Source organism: Tupaia chinensis, unplaced genomic scaffold (assembly GCF_000334495.1).
Source record: "Tupaia chinensis unplaced genomic scaffold, TupChi_1.0 Scaffold000232_1, whole genome shotgun sequence".
Classification (NCBI taxonomy): Eukaryota; Metazoa; Chordata; class Mammalia; order Scandentia; family Tupaiidae; genus Tupaia; species Tupaia belangeri.
The window spans coordinates 3,410,399-3,425,794 of record NW_006159708.1 but is presented as its reverse complement, the minus strand read 5'-3'; the positions used below and the strand labels follow the sequence as shown (position 1 = coordinate 3,425,794).

Sequence of the window (15,396 nt, the reverse complement as noted above, 5' to 3'; positions counted from 1 at the left end):
TTTGAATTCCAGACCCAGTAGCTTGAAAACACGCCAGACGCAAGTTCATGCTTGCCTAAAATCTGAAGAGGAGAATAGAAGAAAAGGGATTCCAGTGTGACCACCCCCCAGGGGGCTGCTTTCTCATATTCTCTCTCTGTCTGACTCTGTCTGGAGGACCCATGCACCCTGTGGGAAAAATTAATTGAAAAAAATAAAAGGAATTGCTATGTCTCAAACCTTAAATCTCAGTCAAACCCTAACCAGGTGGGCACAAAGAAAAGCCTTCACCGGTCCAAAACCACAGCCATGCCAAGCCACTGAGCGGTCCTGGAGCCTGCTAAGGCTAGGCTGCCTTACCGAAGTACTGACCTGGCCCTGAGCTCCACTGCAGCGTGAGGTCTTGTCCTTAGCCTGGGTACACCTCCTGGGAGAGGCTCTTTCCTGTGCCTCAGAGGACACAGCGGTGTGGATTCCCACGACACAGGGAGCTGGCTAGTTCAGCACACAGTGTGAGTTACACATCGTGACCTCCTTGTACAGAGCAGGCTCTGATTGCCTTTTCACAAACATCCCAGTGGTCGATTGGGGTTTGGAAGTAAATTGGATTCACAGGAGAAGCACCCAACCAGACCTGTCCAGAACCAGTGCTAGTCAAGGCTTGCCCGAGATGCTCCCCTCATGTGCCGGGGCCTTCATCCTGAGCCCCGAGCTCAAGCTGCCTGAGCTGAGCTGGCTCTGCGGGAGGACCCAGTGTCCTGTGTCTGCCACGGTTTCCTGCCTCTCCCCCTCCAACTCCCCGAGAAAGGCTCAAGAGACGTGCATCTGGTTTTGAAGTGTGGCTGGTGAACGTTCACTGACCTGTCCCCCATCCTGCTTCTCTCCCTTCCTCACCCCACCTGCCCTTTTCTTTTGTTTTGCAGATTCTGTTTTATTTTGATATTGTTTTTACTACCATTTTCACCATTGAAATTGCTCTGAAGGTAAACCCCCGCCCCCTTCCGTCCAGCGCTAGCTCTCTGCTGCTGTCTGTCGCTAACACACCGAGCACATGCGCCTGTTGGTGTCGGGTTTACTCTCAGAGCCACTAATCCGGTTATGCTTATTTTTCAGATCCTAGGCAATGCAGACTATGTCTTCACTAGTATCTTTACATTAGAAATTATCCTTAAGGTAATGCAACCTGGGCCATGCATTCTTGCTGTCTCTCCTCTCTGTCTGTCTCTGCTCTGTCTGCTTGTCTCTTTTCTCACCTCTGTCTCTTTCACTCTCTTTTTTACTTACATACCTGACACTGGAAGAATTAGTGCTCCTTGCTTTGTGCCATGCGCTATGTCTCAGCTCAGAAGCCAGAGAACCCCAGGCGTGCGCAACCCCTCCTCCATGCCCACCATACGCAGCTCTGGGCCAAGAGACACCCCTGACGCCAGCATTGATGTGGTGTGGCGCCAGGGCCGCCGGGAGTGCCCTGTGTCGTGCTCACAGACAGCAAGGGCAGTTAGTTGGACACCGAGCCCTGCTTAGGACTCCACTGCCCAGGAAACACCACACCGCCAGAGGCAGAAGGCCCTGGGGCATGAGAGAACTGCGCTGGCTCCTCCTCACCATCACCTGCCTCATTCCCCGCATGCACATCGGGGGTGAGCTGGAGCTGGTAACCTCAGTAACTGCACCTGCTGCAGAGTTGGAGCTTCCCCACAAAGGGCTCCTAGCAGACAGCAGACAGCAGACCGCCCCAGGTCGCCTGCGGAAAGTACCATTGCAGCACCCTGGCTCCAGGCATGGGGAGAGAACCTTGTTCTGGAGAGCCAAGTGCTGGGGTGAGAATTAGGCACCAAAAGGAGCTTGAGCACCTAGGCCTCCAGCCCCGGCTTTAGGCAGCCCTGCCTGCTGCTGGCCGGGCTCTGCTCTGCTGGTGGCACTGAAGACAGCAGAGCTCATTCTCAGTGACCCAGGATGAAAGAGCATTTCTGGGTTTTTCCAGTAGGTTCCTGAGCTCCATAACCAAGCTGGCTCATTATTTGAGAGGCTGGCAGAGTTAGATGGGAGACAGTGGGCCTCTCATAGCTGGGTTCAATTCTAGCCTCCCTCTGAGGGTTCTGAAGCACATGCTCCAACTTCAGTGTCTTCCTGAGAGATTCTCCTGGACTCCCCACCATGGCGTTCAGGCTCCCTTCCTCCCACTGCCGCGCTGGTGGAGCTGAGGTCCACACCTGGCTGCCAGCTGCACACCCTCCCTTTCCTGATGTAGCTCCCGAGTCCTAACCCAGTGCTTCGGTGTACATGGCACCCCTGCTGCATCCAGACGCAGATAGAGCAGGGCGGTCTGTGGATGTCTTCCGTGCATCTTCATCCCTGAGAGGCACGGTGTCCAGACCCCTCACTTGTGTCTCCAGTTCCTGCTAGCTGGAGTGCCGCCTAGCTCTTCCTTTTCTACTTGGGGAGAATAGACCTGCCCAGGCTCAGGTCCCAGAGCTGTGGGGAGAGGGAGCCTAGAGCTCCATGGCTGCAGTAGGCTGTGCCCACACTGGACATCAGACTCAGGGAAGAACACAGATGCCCAGAGTTCTTTCCCAGAACAAGGAAAGCTCTGAGGCCCAATTCTCAGTGCCCCTCCACCGACCTTCCCTTGTGGATTTCAATGGTGCCCCTTCCCCTTCAAGACTGCCATACAAGCAGAAATAAGAGGGCTCTTTGTAAGCGTTGTCATGGCAAGGTCCTTCCCTCCCCTGCAACCGCTCCCTCTTCTACTCTTTCATGCTTCATGTGCTTCTGAATGTGTACCCTGAGCCCCAGGACACTGCTGCAGCTCCCTCCCACGGGGTCCGTCTGCCCAGGGCTGTACTGTGGCACAGACAAGGGCCAGCAAAAGGGCCACTTGTATAGGGAAGGAGCAGGTAAAGGACCTGGACAGATTTGGCCTTAGAAAGGAAGGGCTGGTAGGACCATGCCAGTCGCCTGCATGGCTCGAGGACCGTCACAGGGAAAGGGAAAAGGTAGACACGTGACCAACGAGTGGACCTTAGATGAGTCATGTTTAAGCCAGAAGTGCTGCTCAGAGAAGGGGTGACTGCTCAAGAACTGGGGTGGCCCGGCCCTTCTGACTCCACAGCCCATCCTTTTCTCTCTTCAGAATAGAAACACCCTAGCGATGGGACTTCTCTGATAGTGGTGTAGAATTCTTGGGGAGTAGAGCCTAGGAAAGGGCAATCGGCAAAAAAAGGGCAGAAGAAGGCCCCTGCAGTGGGCTCCTACACCTGGCTGGCTCTGGCCCCCCGAATGCTGCAGACAATAAATAAATGCCATTTTCTCCAGTGTCCACTTGCCCTTTCTCCCAGGGCCAGTCTTCTTTCAGCCCTGCCAGGGTGTGTGTCCCCACCACCACCCAACTTGCAAATTTTGAAGTGCTGGTCTCAAAATGGGCTCCCACAGTCATGGGACACAGCTGGTGGCCTTAGCCCACCTACCCAAGGGTCACTGTCCACCATGCTGAGGACCTTCTTGAAGCTTAGTGGTGGTCTCAGAAGTTGCGAGCTGGGAGCGAGGAAGGGTCAGGCCCAGGACTCTGGCAGACTGGAAGTGAGGTGACTAGGGAAGAGGCTTGGCCGTCGGCAGGCAGAAAGCTCTTGGGTGCACATCAGCTAGGGAACCTGCCCAAACTCAGCCTCTGGGATCCCAGGCCTTCCTTGAGAGAGAGGACGGCATGCTTTGCAGATGGTGAGCCTTCAGGAGAGATCTGCAGCTATGTTCCCTGTAGCCTTTTACATAATCTCCCCACTTCTAAGGGCCATTGTGAACACAGGTGTCTGAGTCCCCTGTGACCCCCTGCTGCAGGAGATAAATGGAAAGAATTAGGTTGCAAGAGCTATTTTTGCCAGTTTCCCCTGTGTTTGCCTTTGAGTTGCTCTGCAGACGTGCTGCCCTGGGCATGCTCTGATTCCAGAGAGATAAACGGGACCCCAGGTGCCCAGGGAGCCTCTCCCAGCCTGCCAGCCCTCAGCTCAGATATTCTCCTTTGGCATGTCCTTGACCTCTCAGCCCTCACCTGGATATGCACTGGCCGTTAAGTCAATCAGCAAATGGGAAAGGCGTTTGTGAGCCCCTCCAGTGTCCTCTTTAGACCAGGCGTCGAGGGAGGTGGAGATAGTCGAGCCCTGCAGTCATCATCTCACGGCTTCTCTTTTTAAAGTTTTCAAAGAGCTTTTGCATTGTTTTCCTGGATGAGCCTCACAGAGACAGGGCATTACATTCCCACTTCAGTTGCCTCGTCCAGGAAGAATCCAGAACCCACGTGCGAGCTCTAAGGACAACACTTGCAGAGCTCGCTTTCCGGGGTAGCTCTACGCGGCTTACTTGTAATCGCACTTTTGGTACTTACAGTACTGGAGGGTGGGTGTTCTCGCTGTCACTTCCACACAGGAAGCTGAGGCACAGAGAGGCTAGCTATCTTGTTTAGGTCACACAAACCAAATGCAACAGGGCCAGGACTTGGGCTCTGGGCGTGCACTTTTAACCATCCATCGTCCCCTGAATGCACAGTTCTTGCCCTTAAAAGACCCCAGATACAACCTAGAAGCAAACAGTAGGATTATATTTGGTCTACGTGGCATGGGTTAGAAGCACTATTAGAGGCCAAGGAGTGGAGGGATGCCAATTACCCTAGTTGTTGGTAAAACTTCCCACTGGGCTCCAGGATGGCTGACAGTTTAACCTAAGATTGGGAGGCTTCCCGGGACACAGGGCTCTCAGTAATGAAGTCAGTTAAGGCTGGGCTAAGCCGGTCCACCCTCTCGCATCTGTCTCAGCAGTGCCTGCAATCTGTGTGTGATGGAAAGAGGGACAGAGAGCAGCCCCAGTGGTTCCCCAGGTGCCTCGCTTCCCTGCTGGCCCTGAAGATGATGGAATTGGGAGAGGAAGTCGGGGTGTGTGTATAAAAGCCGGGGTAGCTTCAGCCAAGGGCCCTACAGGGATAGAGCCATACCCTTGGGATGAGAGAGTGAACAGTTAGAGAGAGGTGGAGGGGCCCGTCTCACAGGGCCTCCAATACCAGAATGGCATGGTCTGTGGAATGTGGGAGCTGCTGTGCCTCCTGAGCTGGGGGCTCCTTGGAGGGCGTGCAGGTGAATGTGGGATGCTTTCTTGGCACAGCTCCCTCTTCGGTCCTCCCACTCCCCTTGGGCAGGGCGGGCGAGGTGGGGTTGCAAGCTTGGGCGAGGACTGCTCACAGGCCTGCTCTCTGTGCCTCCCTGCAGATGACTGCTTATGGGGCTTTCCTGCACAAGGGCTCTTTCTGCCGGAACTACTTCAACATCTTGGACCTGCTGGTGGTCAGCGTGTCCCTGATCTCCTTTGGCATCCAGTGAGTAGGGCACCCTCAGCCCAAGATGGGGATGTGCAGCCAGGGATGGGTGTAAAACAAGACAGCGGGTCTGGATGGCACCCACAGTGTGACTGATGTGAGTGGGGGCAGAGGCGGGGCCCTGTCATGGCACCTCTGATGTCCTCAGCAGTGTGACGGTTAGGGGCATGTGAATGCAACAAGAATATGTTTAAATATCCACATCTTGCCGTGACAGGCAGGGCCAGGCCCACTCATGAAAAAATTGCTGTCTCCAAAACCTGCCCACCTGCTTGGTCACGTGCCACATGCTCTTCAGGTGTCCTTCAGTGCCATGGCCTCCCCTGACCTGCCAGCCCACCCTCCCTGCTCCTCTCACATCTGTCCATGGCCTCCCCTGACCTGCCAGTCCACCCTCCCTGCTCCTTCTACATCTGCCCATGGCCTCCCCTGACCTGCCAGCCCACCCTCCCCGCTCCTCTCACATCTGCCCATGGCCTCTACATCTGTCCATGGCCTCCCCTGACCTGTCTGTCCACCCTCCCTGCTCCTCTCACATCTGTCCATGGCCTCCCCTGACCTGCCAGTCCACCCTCCCCGCTCCTTCTACATCTGCCCATGGCCTCCGCTGACCTGCCAGTCCCCCCTCCATCCTCCCTCTCACATCTGTCCATGGCCTCCCCTGACCTGCCAGCCCGCCCTCCCCCCTTGCTCTCGCATCCGTCCCCACAGTGCCTGTAATCTATGTGAGTGATGGAAGGAGGGAGAGAGAGCAGTTCCGCCCTCCATCTCGGCTGGAGTCCCCTGGATGGCTTTAAAAACATTTGCCAGGACCCCACCTCAGAGTTTCTGATTTAATCAGTCTGGGATATAGTCTGGTCTTTAGAAGTTCTGAAAGCTCTCCAGGTGCTCTCCTTGTACAGCCAAAACTGCAAATCTTTCTCAGGTTCATAGAGATCTGATCACTAGTTTCTACCAAATTCTTTTTCTGGAGAGAGAGATTTTTGCTACAGGTCATGTGTGCTAACTGGAGAGAGAGAAACAGAAAGCAAGAAATCACCCCCCCAGGGGGGATCGCCACGCTGCCATCCCTTCTCTTCCATTCTCCTCTTGGGATCTTGTGCACGCACGCACACGTGTCCAGTGTGAGTTTCAAGCCACCGGGAGCAGGACTCATGCCACAACAACTATGTGGGAATCCAGAGATATAACCATTATACCATCTGCTGGTCCCAGTTTCCACCAAGTTCTAACAGCTGTCCATGTTAATCTCATGCTTGAATTTTCTTTCTTTCTTTCTTTCTTCTTTCTTTCTTTCTTTCTTTCTTTCTTTCTTTCTTTCTTTCTTTCTTTCTTTCTTTCTTTTTAAATCCATATAAAGTTTTATTTATTCCATTTTGAAAAGTAAACATAAGAGCCAATATAACATTTCCATCAGGCAGTTCATCTGAAATTACACAAGTTTTGAAAGTACATGAATGGGATATTTAAAAGTTTGTGGGAGGGCTGACTGTGAGACGGCAGTAATGTGCTGCTAAGGAGAAGCCAGACCCCACGTGGGACCCACGGTTCAAATCCCCAGCCTAGTGAGTCAGAAACACGCTGGGCGTGCGCCCAAGTGCCCCAGATGCAATGGGCTGGAGAACTGGAGAAAGAGGACTGTGGTGTGACCAGACCCTGTGGAGGTTGCGCATCTCTTTCAAGAACACTTTCACCTTTTTATGATTCTCACCCAAAAAGCCCTATGAAATGGGCAGGGTAAGTGTTATCATTTTATAGATGGGAAAATTGAAGTTATGACACTTGCTCAAGGTTATACCAATGACTGAGAGAGACTTATGTCCCAGGAGTCCTGGATGTCCCTTCCCAAGAGTGTTTTCATAGTCAGCCTAGATACAGTGGAGATGGGGGCCTTGGCAGTGAGACCCTTTACTGTGGTCATCAATTGGATTACCCAGAATTTGCTTCCTGGGGGCCTGCAGGTCTAGATTCTACAATAATCCCAGCTCTACCACTAAATCACAATTTAACTTTGAACCAAGAATTGGTCCTCTTTAATCTGTTTCCCTCCATCTGACCTTTAAATCCCTTCTGTTGTGATTGGACACAAACCAAGTTCCTGCCAGTGATACAGTGAGGAGAGATGCGAGGACAGATAGGAATGCCTGGAATCTTTTGGAATGAAAGAGCCTTGAACCAGAAGAATCTGATCTTTCTGCAGCTCCCTCTTGAGCACATTACCCTAACCACATGAAGAATAAAAGCAACACTGGCAGGTGTGTCATACGTTTCTCAGATCCCAAGGTAGGTGTAAGGCTCTCTGAGTGCTCAAGAAGATACCTCAGAAAGTCAGTGTGTGAGGACTGGAATACACTGCCTGGTGTGGTTTATAAGCCCTGCTGTTGAAAGGATAACCCCAGAAACCACCCAGATACCTTGCTGAGAGACTCAGGGGGGACTTGCCCACTCCTGCCACCTTTCCACTGGGGAGTAGCAGTAGCCTCAGACCTCCAGGCTGTGGCAACCCAGGCATGCTGAACCTGTTGTGTAGGGACTCTTGGTGTCCTGAGAGTGCTATGAATAGTCATAGATTTTTGTGGGCAAGCGTGACGGGCAACCAGCTAAGATATGAGTTCAGGGAGGCAGACAAAAAAGTCTTCTCTCCCCCCCACCATTACTCCCAGGAGATCTGAAGTTCCATCGTTAGTACCGAACGTCCTTACGTGCAGTGTCATCGGCATGGTAGTAAGAGATGCCATATATTCAGGTCACAGAATGTGCCAACGTACCGATGGTTTTCTAGATGATTCTGATTAAATTCTCATTTAATCCTCACAACCTTATGAGCTACCTAATTTTAATATAAAGAACCTAGGGCTCGGGAACCAGCCGTTAGCATAATGGCTATGTCACTGGACTCCCACGGTAGTCAACCGCGGTGTGCGTCCCGGACCCGGTGGCTTAAAACTCACGCCGGGCGCGTGTGCGTGTGTGCCCAAGATCCCAAGAGGAGAATGGAGGAGAAGGGGAGAAGGGATTGCGGCGTGCCCATTCCCCCTGGGGGGTGATTTCTCGCTTTCTGTCTCTATGTCTCTCTCTGTCTGTCTGGCAAGCGCACGCGCCCTATTGCAAAAATCTCTCCAAAAAAAAAAAAAAAAAAAAAAAACCTAGGCCTCAGGAAAGTTAGGGAATTTGTCCTCCTTGGCGTGGCTACAAGTGACACTGCTGTGTAAGTTTGGGTTTGTCTTGCTTTAACTCTCCTTTCTCTGACAGGATAATACCTCCCTGGGTAGCACATTATGTGGCTAATGACCCATGGCGAATTGCTTTTCATATTATTTACTCGCTGACAGGAAAGTCCCAGGGTCACAAGCAGACTCCAGGATCTTATGGAGTGGGACCTGGGTGCAGAGAATGGTCCCAGATGGAAACGTCTCCACGACAGACTGCCCACTTGATTCACGTGTGCCATTGCTTGGCCTGTCCAGACACCTCCCACCCACATTATTTCCTGCTCCAGCAGAACCAGGAGAAGTTTATGCCCTGCCTGTGTCTCTCTCCCAGGTCCAGTGCAATCAACGTTGTGAAGATCTTGCGAGTTCTGCGGGTACTTAGGCCCCTGAGGGCCATCAACAGGGCCAAGGGATTAAAGGTGAGCACTGTGGCCTGTTGGTGGTGGGTGCTAAACTAGGGGGAGGGATGGGCTGGAAGGAAGAGACAAGAGACAGGTCAAGTGGCTGCTGCTCCTATTCAAGTCCAGGATGTGTGAGGACAGGGTTATGATAAAGGCAGATATTCGAAAGCTGAGTTCTGGGGGCTGGACCATAGTGCAGTGATAAAGCGTAATGCTCTGCAAGGCTGGCCCCCCGGGAACGTTCCTGGTTTGTGTCCAGAGGCCTCCTGGAGCATGCTGGCATGTGTGTGTCTTTGCTCCAAAGCTGGTTGAAGCTTAGGGTGGATTGTGGATCAGCCCTGCTGGGGCTACTTCTTTCTCTCTGTCTCTGTCTCTCTTGCTTATGGAAGAAATAAACAAATAAATGTAAGAAGCCTGAGTTCCTAAGCCACCCATTGCAAAGGGGAGTCCCTCCCACAAATCCAGCACCCCCCACATGGTGATGAGCTCCAATACTCCTGGCACTGCAAAGTGGGACATTAACAGGACTTGTATCCTGCACCCACTTCCTCCGGGTTCCATCATAGCTCAGCCGCATGTGACTCGGGACACTTGTTCTCTGAGCCTGTCCCTCCCACTCATGGTAGAGGGCTGTCTACGCTCAGGCTGCCCACGTGTCCTGAGACCATGTCCCCCTCGCCCTGGACCCTCTCCCACTGCAGCACGTGGTCCAGTGTGTGTTCGTCGCCATCCGGACCATCGGGAACATTGTGATCGTCACCACGCTGCTGCAGTTCATGTTCGCCTGCATCGGGGTCCAGCTCTTCAAGGTAACATCTCTGCTCTAACCCGCAGACCTGCTTCTAACCCCCCACATTCCCAGGAAGGGGCACTGACCGAGTCAACAAAAGGGGTCAGCAGCCCGGGTGGCCTCGGGGTGAATGCAGTCTCCTATCACAGCCCTACTAACCATCCAGACCAGAGGATAGTCATCGCAGTAGGGTGTTGCTCCTCCAGCCAGAGGCCCCTGCCCTGTCCGCTGTGCCTGCCTTCAGGCACTGCCTGTCCTAGCAGGAAGGGAGAGGGGCTTCCTTCAGCCGAGAGCTGGGCATTAGTCACCAGCTCAGCCTGTGGAGGCTTCCTCTCAGCAACATCATGTCTGCCCTTCATGGCTTTAGCCCCCACTGCTTCCTGAGAGGACCCCTGAGTTAGTGTGGCCAGCATCCTCCCTGGCTTCTGCTCTTCCCCACCTTAATCCTTTAGTCCTGCTGTTTGCCCACAGGAAGCATACGTGGTCCTCTCCCCCATCCACCACACACATGCTGCTGATTCCCATCTCATCCATCCCTCCAAGCTCAGCTTCCCCTTCCTCATGAGAGCACCCCGGAGAGTCGCAGTGCTTGGCAGCACTGAGCATCTTCGTGTACTGCCTGCTTTCCACACGTGTGAAAGTCGTGTCTTCTTGGTCCGGACATGGCCCTCCTGGCACCATAGGTCCACAGTCCTGAGCACAGCGCTGGGCTACACAGTTGTCACTATAGTGTTTTGATTGATTCATTGGCTAAGGAACATCTCTAATCAGTGTGTTGTTCTGCCTTGCAGGGGAAGCTCTACACCTGTTCAGACAGTTCCAAGCAGACTGAGGCAGAATGCAAGTGAGTATAGGCTGGAGGGCAGTCAGTACCCAGGCTGGCTAGCTGGGCCTAGTGACTAGGCCTGAAAAGAGGGGCAGCTCATTCTTTCCCAGAACACAGTGGCAGCTGGGTTAAAATCATTGGCATGACATGTAATACAATCTATTCCTGAAGGGTCTCCCCACTGAAGTTCTACCAATGGCACAGCCAGCAGAGTGTGAGCCTAGGCAGTCCCAGCCCACCCAGTGTGTCTGGAGTTACTGGTGGGTTAGGTGTGGAGGACCTGGGAAGGAAGTGGAAGACTCCAGAATTAACTCTTAATCTTCTTCCCTCAGGGGCAACTACATCACATACAAAGACGGGGAGGTGGACCACCCCATCATCCAGCCGCGCAGCTGGGAGAACAGCAAGTTTGACTTTGACAATGTGCTGGCGGCTATGATGGCCCTCTTCACCGTGTCCACCTTTGAGGGGTGGCCAGAGTGAGTATACAAGTCAAAGCCTATCCACCCTGACATCAGGCAGATCCAACATAGCCTTGCACGCATTCTCCAAGTTCTGTTACTAGCCATACTCCTTCCCAGAAATAATACTGACCTTTCCTCCCTAGGAAATAAGAGTATGTTCTAGAACAATCTATAGGCCATGCTCACTGCTGAAATGTAGACTCGTCTTCTAGAAGATGCCAATATTTTAGGAACTCCAACCAAACATTAAATTTTTACAGTTCCTTTTCCCATGATGTCAGGGGTCTCTGTCAGTACCCTCATGGCATCTGGGAGCAGGGTGTGGGGAGGTGTGGACCCTCTGATCACCACAGAATTCAAGAAAACTGCGCAAGTATACACTCAGTATGACTAAAGATAGCTGACCCATAACCCTAACCCTAACCCTAACCTTGATTTATTAGGTCTCCATCAAGAAAGCCTTGTCTGCACTTACAGTGGGAACTAAGAAGGAGACAGAAGCCCAGGTCACATCTCCTGTTAAGGTGATGCTTACATGCCAGACCAGCCTGGCCAGCATCTCCTCCCAGGCAGCCTGGCCACCAGGTGCTCCAGACATCTGCTTTTCCCCAGCATATATGCTGATCTGTATTCTAGAAATTGTAACCTAGAGGTCAAAAACTTCTCACTATTTCTAAGTCATTAGCAGCATTTGGATCTTAGGTAAGAGTAATCATGATTATATAGTAAAATAGAGGTAATCCCTGGAGAATAGCCACTTTTGGCACAAGGTTACAAAGGAAGGGGAGGAGAACATCTCTGTATGTGAAGAATAACCAGCTTAATGGGGCACATGGCCAGGCCCAAATGAGTGGCAGGCATATGTAAACTACTTAAGTATCAAACCAAACCATTGTTGGTTATCTGAAAAAGCATGGGTCATGTTAGCATTTTTATCTAAATGAATATTTGCTCTCAGCTAGATTTATTTTACGTTCACTCTAACATCCTCTGAGTCATGGCAGTTTGCAAAGCTGTTTCAATATTTACCAGTATTTCCAGTACTTGAAATCAATGTCCATGACTCATGTCGCATTAAGTTCTTGAGAGTTTTGGAACACCATCATGTACGCTATGTCCACTACCTTGCAAGGTAAGAAAGTCAGGAGTTATCGTCTCCATTCTACAGGTGAAGAGTCAAAGGCTCAAAGAGGTTAAGTGATTTGCCCAAGGTCACGTGGTCAGTAAACGGCAGACGTGGGACTTGAGCCCAGGCCATTTGGCTCCCAGCCTGGGGCCGTTTTCAGCACTCTTGATCCCAGGCATTGCTGGAGCAGCAGTGCCATCATCTCACAGAAGTGACACTGTTTCTCCAACTCCTTTGGGGACCTTTCTCCCCCTCCAGGCTGCTGTACCGCTCCATCGACTCCCACACAGAGGACAAGGGCCCCATCTACAACTACCGCGTGGAGATCTCCATCTTCTTCATCATCTACATCATCATCATCGCCTTCTTCATGATGAACATCTTCGTGGGTTTCGTCATCGTCACCTTCCAGGAGCAGGGAGAACAGGAGTACAAGAACTGTGAGCTGGACAAGAACCAGGTAGCCTTCTAGGAAGGAGAGGAGGGAGTGAGGAGGGAAGCAGCAATGGCAGCTGTTAGCAGCCTGTGGCCTACCTAGGAGAGAGGGGAGAGACCTGGGTGTACACCGAGACCACCTAGCCGCTCTCAGTGAGAATAGAACTCTCAGTGTTATTGAGTAGCCTGTGCAAAAGAATGCAAATCCCAGATCTGGTGAATGTATTCAGCCATCAGATATTTGTCAAGCTCCTAAGTGAGGCTACTCTTTGATATGCTCTATGGGGGAAAAAAAGTCTTATGCCTATACTCGAAGTTGACAAGCTAGAAAGTTCTTAGGTGAGTTGGCACCTTAACAAAGAGGAAAATAAAGGAGTGAGAACTTTGGGGATAAGGAAGAGAATAGCTGTAGGAAACCTCTCTTAAATGGTTGAATTTTAAAATATCCTTTAAGTTTATTTTTTCTATGAGAAGAGGGACTGGGGGAGCACCCCCAACAGAGTCCTCATGCAGTGCGTTACCCCCGCCTCAGCCAGCCAGGATCACAGGCACGTGTGCACACCTGGCGAGTACAGGGAGGCCTTGGGACCTTCCTGTGTAGCCTCATGAAGGCATCGCAAAGCAATGCGATTCTGCTGCTCCATGTGGCTGCCCTTAAATGAGTTCTTAAGTAAAATATAACCTTGTGCAGGAGCTAGGGGCAGGAAAGAGGCTTAAGTGGAGGTGAGACAGTGATGGCCAGTACTATGACCTGTTCTATTAGCCCCTGAGAAAGAGCTGCAGCCCCACTGGCAGTGATGAAGCTGTTAGGGCAAGCTGTAGGTACAGTTAGTGAGGTCAGTTCCCCAATAAGGTTCCCAATGGAGAGAGCCCATGGGGCAGTATATCCCTTCTGTGAATAAGGCCTGCTTCCAGGAAGGATCATGGCAGTGTGGTCAGCTCCACTCCAATTAGGCCAGCTGAGCCCCTCTTGGGTGTTCCCGTCTTTGTCTTGGGTTTAGACCCATCATTCTGTCTGCTATGTGGACTATGGACTATAATAGAAAAGGGGAGAGGGAAGGTAGAAGGTGGAGATAAGAGATGATTAGACCCCGATGTATTGGTAGTATCAGGTTGATGATAGTAGAGATGGCAAGAGCAGAAGGAGGAAATTGGTGAGGTTTAGGGATTTGACATAGAGCCTAAGAGTGAGAAAAGAGGTGGGAGTGACGTCCACCAGCTCCTGATTTGGGAATCTTGGCTCTGTGCAGAGCAAGGAACGGATCTTTACTGGGATCTGAGGAATCTAGTTAGACCAAGATCTTCTCCCCTATCAATGAACTGTCTTCTAATCTTGTGCAAATAAGAAGATTGATTTAAGACAGGAAAGGAAAATGGAGCATAGTACCCCAAGGAGAGTTATGCTTATTCCCATAGGAATAATTAATAGGAATTACTCCCATAGGAATAATTAATAAGACCAACTATCAGTCAGAAAGTTTTTTTATCAAACACCACCTGTCTGCTGTGCAATCTACCAGCACCACCAGGTTGACAAAAAGAGAAGTGCAATTTACCGATGACACAGATAAGGAGATTTGACAAGAAGAGACTCTCTCATTGATTGAGAATAATAAGTCAAAACATCTTCCAAATAACATCTCAAACCTGTGAATGAGCTGGAGCAATAGATGACGTCTCTGGCTTCCAGAGGGTGTGGAGTTTCATATACATCCCACCCTTCTCTGCCATCCTCCCACGCATCATCCAGATAACCAACCCCACTCTCTCCCTATTTCCACCCTACCCATCCCTCTGCCTTCCTCCCAGCGACAGTGTGTGGAATACGCCCTCAAGGCCCGGCCCCTGCGGCGGTACATCCCCAAAAACCAGCACCAATACAAAGTGTGGTACGTGGTGAACTCCACCTACTTTGAGTACCTGATGTTCGTCCTCATCCTGCTCAACACCATCTGCTTGGCCATGCAGGTCAGTTCAAGGGAGCCTGGTCCCGTGATGCCCGCTTGAGGGAGAGGGCTATGGGGGTGGTGGGGAGATGTCCAGTGCAAGGGAACTCCATGAGCATCTCAGGTTGTCACCTTCCTATAGCCAAGGGAGGCAGAAAGAGCAGACAAGCTATCCTTTCCTCCCAGTTAGAGAACAAGTGTCCCTTCTCAAGGATGAGCTCCTCTCTTGTGTCTTATGAATGAATCCATAGGGCCCTGGTTAGATAAAATGGAGTGAAGGAAATGGAAACCTGAGAGAGTAAGCTTGAAACATTCGTTGTTGTCATTACTACATGGGGCGAGAGGGAAGATTCTACATCCACCCTTCTTCATGGAGGTCAGCTTGTGCCAGAGCTCTCTTGAGTGCCATGAGTCTCCATGAAGTACCATCATGACCAACCAAAGAAGGCACACAGAACTCTGCTGCCCTCTGCTTTCAGAGATGGCAGAGAAGGGAAGACCCTGTAGCCCGACCCCCACCTCCAGCCCCTGGGGGACAACTGACTGCCTGTGGAGAGGCGGATGGCCTCTCAGGGGTTTGGCTCAAGGAAGACCTCTGCTGAGACGAGCGCCTCTGGGAAGGCTGGACAAAAGGTGGTAAGGAGTAGCGGTAGCTCAGCCTTATTTTCATGGTTTCTCCTTTCTCCCCCAAACTCAGCACTATGGCCAGAGCTGCCTGTTCAAAATCGCCATGAACATCCTCAACATGCTCTTCACTGGCCTCTTCACGGTGGAGATGGTTCTGAAGCTCATTGCCTTCAAACCCAAGGTAGGCCTCTTGAGAGAAGGCCTGTGGTCCACAGTTGATGGAGGGAAAGA

General features: G+C 51.6%; 1 protein-coding gene across 1 annotated transcript in view; it reads left to right on the top strand.

Annotated features, from left to right (window-relative positions):
• Nucleotides 1-649: 649 nt before the first annotated feature.
• CACNA1C (calcium voltage-gated channel subunit alpha1 C) overlaps nt 650-15,396 on the top strand; it is a 116,591-nt gene continuing 101,844 nt past the window's right edge. Inside the window, exons 1-10 of the mRNA XM_006148339.3 lie at nt 650-751; nt 903-962; nt 5,232-5,338; nt 8,882-8,969; nt 9,653-9,760; nt 10,533-10,585; nt 10,900-11,046; nt 12,416-12,617; nt 14,402-14,560; nt 15,236-15,346. Of these exons, the coding sequence (XP_006148401.2) occupies nt 650-751; nt 903-962; nt 5,232-5,338; nt 8,882-8,969; nt 9,653-9,760; nt 10,533-10,585; nt 10,900-11,046; nt 12,416-12,617; nt 14,402-14,560; nt 15,236-15,346 (1,137 nt within the window). The remainder of the gene's footprint in view (nt 752-902; nt 963-5,231; nt 5,339-8,881; nt 8,970-9,652; nt 9,761-10,532; nt 10,586-10,899; nt 11,047-12,415; nt 12,618-14,401; nt 14,561-15,235; nt 15,347-15,396) is intronic.